Source organism: Bombus terrestris, chromosome 16 (genome assembly GCF_910591885.1).
Source record: "Bombus terrestris chromosome 16, iyBomTerr1.2, whole genome shotgun sequence".
Classification (NCBI taxonomy): domain Eukaryota; kingdom Metazoa; phylum Arthropoda; class Insecta; order Hymenoptera; family Apidae; genus Bombus; species Bombus terrestris.
In genome coordinates, this window is record NC_063284.1 from 1713553 (window position 1) to 1721795 (window position 8243).

The 8243-nt window shown below is 34.6% G+C and overlaps 1 protein-coding gene across 3 annotated transcripts; it reads left to right on the forward strand.

The window, feature by feature from the left end:
- Nucleotides 1-6017: 6017 nt before the first annotated feature.
- LOC100649237 (uncharacterized protein F13E9.13, mitochondrial) lies at nucleotides 6018-7951 on the forward strand. 3 transcript variants are annotated; one of them, XM_012317589.3, is made up of 7 exons: nucleotides 6316-6470; nucleotides 6548-6627; nucleotides 6801-6883; nucleotides 6954-7094; nucleotides 7173-7372; nucleotides 7466-7593; nucleotides 7679-7951. In XM_012317589.3, exons 1-7 carry the CDS (start codon nucleotides 6403-6405, stop codon nucleotides 7873-7875), a joined length of 897 nt encoding a protein of 298 aa, XP_012172979.1. In that variant the 5' UTR covers nucleotides 6316-6402; the 3' UTR covers nucleotides 7876-7951. The 3 variants fall into 3 exon arrangements, with proteins under 3 accessions (XP_012172980.1, XP_012172979.1, XP_020722895.1); XM_020867236.2 differs by having other exon boundaries at nucleotides 6325-6465; XM_012317590.3 differs by lacking the exons at nucleotides 6316-6470; nucleotides 6548-6627 and adding an exon at nucleotides 6018-6197.
- Nucleotides 7952-8243: the final 292 nt, after the last annotated feature.

The following is an 8243-nucleotide window of genomic DNA, read 5'->3' on the forward strand; positions in this document are numbered from 1 at the left end:
AAGAATATAAGGGATGAGGACTGTTGGGAACAACTGCCTTTTCCAAGTTGCGAATTGGATACTTGGTAGGGAATTGGCTATTTTCAGGGAATATAGCGAAGGTTAAGGATGGAAGGATGGTACGATGGGTATTGATATTGCTATTGGTGAAGATTCAATGAAACGAATAATATAAAATAATCCAACATATGAATGACGATCGATGAAAATCTATAGAGATATTCTTTTGTTTGAAACGAGCGTGAAACGGTGTTAACGATAATTACAAATTGATTGATTCCATTTTTTGAGCAAAGTGAGCAAAACCTATCGATCGTAAACAAACGTCTAATGTTACGCGCGCTGCATTCGTTTCGCTTTGCAGAAAGTTCCACGCAAAGGCTGCCGGTCTTCCGGGTCTAATTACGTTCGGGAGATTTATCGGTAAGTTTTGCAAGAATTTATTCCAAGACTGACGTGCCGGCGAAACGAAATTGGCTAATAAAAGACTGACAGGTTTCAGGGAGTTCAAACGGCATTTAAACCGCGGACAAGACATAAACCAAATCGCAGGCATAAATCTGGCCTAAAGATAGCTGGCTGGATTCTTGTTCACGCGACGGTTACTCGTTTTGTTCTAAAAATGTTACTTCTTATCTTTCGGTTGTTATCGCGTGTCGGCCCATTACCTTAAGTCGGTATTCATCGTCGAGATAATCTGTCGAAATTACGATACAAACTAACGATGTTTCGCATGGAATGGCTGACGAGAGAGAGTCTGAAAAATTCATGGCTCTATGTAATAACTACGCTACGTCAACGATGCTTGTGTTGTATATCGTGTCTATTAATAATTTCACCGTTTTCCTTAATTACAAGTGTTTCTCTAAAATTGTAACGTTTCTTTTTCTCTTTTTTCCTGTACTACTTGTCGCTAGAGCTTTCTTTTGTCCTACAACGTGTATGTTATACTCAAGTATTTTTTCAGCGTTTCTGAAACATTCAGCAGAGATCGTAACGTGGCTTTTAACCTTCTCTATCAAATTTCTGCATTTATACTCCTAGATTAGAAAGAGAGAGAGAGAGAGAGAGCGAGAGAAGAGGAAGAATTGAAAGGACGATCGATAGCCAGCTTGTCGACTGGCAATCGGCTGATTCACGTGTTCGTTTGTTACTTAAGGGGAACTGTTGGTTTACTCTGTTTGTGGCAAGCTTGATAGATGTCGACGTATTTTTAGGGTGATTCGAAGGTCATGTAGTTGATAGTAACTTGATTGAATTAAATGAGTGTCTTTGATCATTCTATTTTTCTTCTTTTTGTCATCACTGTTATTTTTAGAGGTTCTAATAAATTTTGTTTATAAAAGTTACAGGGGCTGTAGGCAGAAGACTGCAAGTAAAATGCAAGTAACAAGTTCTAATTTTAATAAATGTCCAAATGAATCAAGAGTATCTGGAAATGTATAATTTAGTGATTTTCAAGTTGTTCGATATTGGAGAAATTCTATTACCTTTCAACTAAACGCAAGAGCGTGTTCAAGTAGCCTCTATCTTCAATCAACGTTAACCAAGGAACCACTTTTGCCATATTAAAGGTGATAAATAAGAGCCAGGAGGTGAATGTACGACAGCGAACGTGCTTCTAGTTAACCTACCGTAGTCTAGTAAAACCCACGGATGAGGAACTTGGCTAGATAATATAACGTTGAATGACGAGTGAAGCAAAGACAACAAGACGAATTTGGTATAATGAACGTGACGCAAAAATCAGTGGAAATTCCAAGGTGCTGGAACTAATCGATTCTACGAATTTCGTCGAGTCGAAATAGTGAAATATCTGACAAAATAAATGCCACGTGAACGACTATTTGTACAGGGAAGGTTATATCTGATATTTTTAATACATGCACACGGAGATGTGACAAACGACAAAGAAAATTAGGAAAATATTCCTGAACCTTGCAATTTCTACAATTGTTGAGAAAAGTTATCAGACATGTTTTAATCCTTATAAGAAAGATGTTGAAATTACAATTTGATTCATAAAGGTAAAGGATTAATCAATTAACACGCGGAACATAGGAAGTTGATATTAATTGAACGTAAATTGTAAAGTAACATCCAGACGATTTCCAATATATAGTGAAAGCAAAGTCGTGGACAAAAGGGTGGTGAGAATGGTACAGCATTTAAACGTGATAGGACGATGGTATTTTACTGTGGGCTTGATGGCCGCGGCCAACTACTTGGCCCAGCGAAAGCCCGACAAATGCAGATTTCGCAACGTGACGTGCCTGGCGAACGCGCGACTATGTTCCTTCGTGACTATTGCAGGTCTTCGAGGTATCGACAAATCGACGAAAAGCGTGCAAAAACCAATAAATTCAGGCAAGTTGAAATTCCGGTGTCCTCGTCGCAACAAGTTAAACTTAATAATATCACGAATTGATCGGATATACAGTGAATCGTTAGTATTTACGTACTACAGTATTGAAAAGTAGGTTTCGTTTATAGAATCACAGAATCAATAAAGAGTAGCCCGGCGATTGGAATAACTTCGATCTTCTAAAGATGAAAATAAAATTCGTTTGTAAAGTCAGAGAATAAATTTCTTGATCAGATCCTACGTTCAGAATCGTGTAGAATTTTAATTGCACCGATTAATTCTGACCGTGGAACAGATTGCCTCGAAGGGGATTAAGAATCGATAAACGGAAACAAAAGCAGCGTAGTGAATTTTAAAATCTATAAAAGAGCTGATGTTTGAAACGCATTGCAACGAAGACACCGATATATCTTTAATTGTACGAGGTAATCATTTACCTATATCCTCTTCTCAGTTGCTCAATGTTTCTTGATCGATTGCTTTAATTAAGAGCAGCACTGGTTCCTCTATTCAACGCACAGTTTCCTCTTCACATACTTATACACTTAATAGAATAACTATGGTCAAAGGTTACTCAGATAGAGAAGTCAAGTTATCTTTTGTTCGATTGCAGACTACAGTCAGAACCGCTCCTCTAGAACTTTAGCTATGTTTGAACAATTTCAGTTCAGTGTCTTTCGTTCTTGAACAAACTAACCTCAAAAACTTCGCTATCCATTAACTATCCGTTAAATCATTATCAGGATCATCGTAGGTTCTCCTGCTTTAAAAGATTTGATTAAATCTCCATTAGGACCGTTAAAAATCTTAATCAATCGATCCTAACCAAATTACATTCGATGTATTTTGTTGTAAAACTAGTTGCTCAATTTGAAAAACCTCGTTGTCTACAATAGGTCATTAGGAGGATCTGAAATAATTCATAAGGGTAGGCCCGAGTTACATCTGTCGTTTATTTAAAAAAAAAATTTGTCACTTCGAAAAACCTCACTGTAGACACTAATTAGAATTAAGGTCATCAAACAGTAACCGATTGAATATCTAAAAGAATTCTGTCCACTTATTAACTCGACAAAAGAGCTCTGTCCGTAGCAATCAGGTAAATCTGCTGCTGAAAATCGTTGTATAGCCACGTGAAAATCTGTCTGTTGAGAGTAAAAATGTTCGCAAAAACCCCTGTTACCTAAGGCCTCAACACGGACACATCACCAGCATTGTCCAAGTCTGAACATCATCAAATTCTCCGGCAGAACCACTCGGAAATCTGGCGTTACTTTATACCGAAGTGTCATTGTGATAAATTAACTTCAGCAAGTGCAGAAAACTCGCATAACCCCGTTTTCACGAACACGTGTCTGAGCGGAAAGCTCAAAGAGATTAAAAGCTTCTAGGCCACTATGCGGATGAATATGTTTTCCTGAACTTGAGGATGTTTGAAAAGGTTTGAAGAAAATTTCTGGCAAAATATGAGAAACTATGGGTAGAAAGATGGAAATAATTTGAGTGGAAATAGTTGCAGAGGGATTGGAAATAATCGTTGCGAGGGTGGTGAGACGAAAGAACAATCGAAAGGCCGGCACACGCGATTGTTCGCGATGGAAGCGAACCGTAAGACCGCACTGCTTGACTGCAATCACGCGCAACTGTCGTCAAAGCCACCGCGGTCACAACAAAACCTGCGAAACGGGGGAACCACGAGAGGTGGCGGCGTCGCGCTGTCACGCGTCGCCACGACCTCATACTGCCGCACGAAGAAACTTCTTGGTCGGGGTATAAACGATGTTAAAGAGATTTAAGATAGAAAAAGACCTTATCAAGATTCATATAGGATGTTCGAGAATAAGTGTTTACGTTATATAGAGCTTGATAAGTTTTGTTATCTAGTTAGTATAATTTTTGACATAACCGACTGTGAAATATTCAGTTTACTTTGTTACAAGTCGTGTAACGATAAGATTGATAATTCGTATCTGTTGGTAACCTATTATCGATTTCTAAATATTATACATTGTCTTTTTCAAATAAGGGTAAAACAGATCTCGGTGTTACATATACACAATACCTTCATATACATGATACGGTAACATATAATATAATAAAACAGATGGGAATATTAAAATCAATGATCGATCTAGGAAAAGGGAAAAAGAGAGATCAGGCTAATTTTGAAAATAATGGAGTATATTGAAAGAATAACTTATTATATTTCATCTCTTCTGTGTAGATAGAACGACGAGTGTTTAGGTAGGAAAATTGATATAAATTTCAAAATTCTGTCATTATTCATTAGCCCTTTGCGGACGAGACGGTTCGAAGTGAACCGTACCGTGGCGCCGAGTTGCTGTCGCGATAGTCATACCGTAGTAGATTTCAAATTGCCAGCGCACATTCTGCTTAGACGTGCTTTTCGTTCATGATGACTGATGTCATAATTATATATGTACATACACAGATTCTCCTCAGGATAAAAAAATTACTCACATATGTGTCTTTTGGTTCTATCATTTCTTTTCGCCGAACATGTGTATGAGTTCTCGTTCATAGCGGCGCGTTCACGTGGCACATATATATGAATAGTTCGGTTCTATCAGTTGTTTTCGCCAAACGCATATATGAGTTCCTCGACCAAATTAATGGCTTACACGGAACGCATATAAGCGGCGATAGTCCGCAAAGGGCTAAGATAGGAATTTGAAAGTTCTATATTGATAGCACTTGAAGGTCCAAGAAGTTTTATATCAGAGGCTATATAGCATATTGCTTCCGACCTATTTAATTTAAAATTCCAATATTCACAGGGAGAATAAGCGTAAGAATAAAAATGATAAAATTAATGTTCGATTAAGCATTTTATCGCGAACGCTCAAGCATCAAACTTTACGCACTAAATGACATACTTCGAACGATTTGAAGTTTCATTAGGTTAGGTTAGAAAGTAAGCTACCTATTATCTACCGCTATTAAAACGAGAAGTTTAAAGCTGTAAAATTTCATATCATACTAATTATGGGAAATATTTCAGGATATAACAGTTACTAAAATATTATTATAGTTATCATAATTATTACAAACTAACATTAGCGCTTTAATCCAAAATTATTGCTTAAAAAGTATTTCACATGAAAGTATTTTGCATGATAACTTTGCCACTTTTCATTGTTATACACAAACTAATACATAAATTTAACACGCAATTCATTTTTCGTATTATGTGCACACCTTTGTAAGTGCACAGATTTTTTAATTATATTTTGTATTCAGTATACCAACTGAGCACAGAATAAAGTCACTAGCGAAATACGTTTCCTTACGTGAAGTTTTTTATGCTCATCATAGTCAAATTCCAGAAGATATAAGAAGCGCCCAGATCTTTTTCCAAGTGTTTCAGAACCTAAGACACAAAGTGCCATTTGATCTCACGTCTATCCTGTCCTTAGTCAGTGATGTTACAACCTGAAACGAGGTGCAACGACCATTGACTAAATACAGCAATATAGAATTCAAATGCCCAATATCACAAATTTTACTTTATCGACATGAACGACACATAATCTTCAATAACTATGCCCAAAATTGTAGATGGCGTAAAAAATAACTAATTCTTTGCATGTTCCATACTGTAGTTCCCTAGATTTCTATTTCAACAATTTAAATAATGTTTCTTCAATTAAATATATTTTGTATACACCGGATACAATAAAGTACATTGTGTCAAAATTATTTCATTGCAAAAATGCTTTTAACGTTGAAAATAAATTACTCTGAATCCAAATCCTTAAAAGTTGATTTGATTCACGTAGAAATGAAACGTCAATTATGAGAACTGACCAAGGTTAAGATTCTTCAAAATTAATCTAACTATACTATGTTTTCCTGAAATTTATAAATATTTATTTACAAATGGCTTCAAATAATTGAAGCATTCGTTTAAAAATATATATACTGTAAGTTTTGTGAAAAATATAGAACATCAAATCAATAGAAATTAACTGTTACAAGTCCTTGCGTCTCTTTTTAAACTCAAATATCCAACAAAGATGCAACAGTGCTCTCGATACGAAACAGCTGATTATTCAATCAAAACTTCGTACGCAGTTAAAGTGCGGTATATAGTTATTCGATTATATATTTGTGATTAAAGTTAAGGTTTGCGAAAGTGGCTTTAAACTAAAACTTTTCTAGGAATATGTCACGATTCTATAACTTTTTTAAAAAGGGGAAATGTTCTGTGATTGGGATGATACACGTTGATGCATTACCTGGTATAAAATTTCCGTTAGATTTAAAAATACGTAAAACTTAAGGATTCGTCAGAACAGCATCTAGCAAAAATATGTTGTTGAAAAATATTTTTTGAACAATGAATGACTTGGTTCAGTTGTTATTTATATTCGCACATTATTGGCTCATGATATTGAAAAGTGATGCTTTTCAGGAACACCTTTGTATAGTGGTAATACCAAAAAAATTATAAGTAATGCAATAAAAGAAGCGATAATTTATAGTGAATATAATATTGTAAGTTTAATTACATAATTCATCTGCCATTAATTTCATGGTTTATTAATATAATATATTTACTTTTAAGGATGGTATATTAGTAGAAAATATGCATGACATTCCATATGTAAGGCCAAAAGATTTAACTCCTGAAACTACAGCAATAATGACCAGAATTTGCACAGAAGTAAGAAAAGTATTACCTGAAAATATACCCTGTGGTATACAGGTACGAATCAAAGAATTTATCACATAAAATACCAGAAAAATCTATAACTTATTAAAGAAGAGACAAAAACTGAAATAGATTTTGGCAGGATGTAACAAGGAAGCCATAGCTGTAGCAAAGGCAGCAAATCTTCAATTTATCAGAGCAGAAGGGTTTGTCTTTTCTCATATTGCAGATGAAGGCTTTACAGATGCATGTGCTGGCTCTTTGTTAAGATATAGAAAACAAATTGATGCAGATGATATTCTTATTCTTGCTGACATTAAAAAGAAGCATAGGTAATTTATTAATATACTTGAAAAGGAAAACTCATTTCTTTGCTTGATTTTTTTTTAGTCTAATGTAAAAATCGTGTCGTTTTTTTCCTATAGTTCACATGCAATCACTTCTGATGTAAGTTTATCAGAGACAGCAAAAGCAGCAAAATTTTTCTTAGCTGATGGAATAATACTGACAGGGATTACTACCGGTGACCCAGTTAATGTATCAGAATTTACAGGTAGTTCCTTATTTTGTCAAATTGTAACATTTATATAAAAATTTTAATAATGAATCAATTTTAATGATGATCACACTATATACAGAGATTAAACAGAATAGTGAAATACCAGTTCTTATTGGTTCTGGCGTTACAAAAAACAATATAAAAGATTATTTATCCTCTGACGCCGTAATTGTTGGATCGCATTTTAAAATCAGTGAAACTTGGGAAAATAGAATTGATAAAGAAAAGGTGAGCAGCTTTATGGAAAAATTAAAAGTCCTACAAAACTTACAATAATTATTACACTAAAAATGTATATTTAAAAAATCATATATCCATTTGTAATTCTAATTAAACATATACTGTATATATACCTACAAGTTAATTTTCTACGTTCCTTATTATTAATAAAATGAATGCTATATAATCGGAAATTTGAGAGAAATGACTGAAAAAATTAATTATGAGCGGAATAAAACGGAAACACTCGTAACCGGTTTTATGAAACCTGTCCTACACATTGCATAAATAGACACTTGATGGAAGGGTACAAACTGAGGTCTAGGATCAAATTTATTATGATACAGCTATAAATTACGTTGTTTCATGCAAAGTTGTTAAATTTCTCAAAATAATACAGAATCAAAGACAAATGCTAAATAATG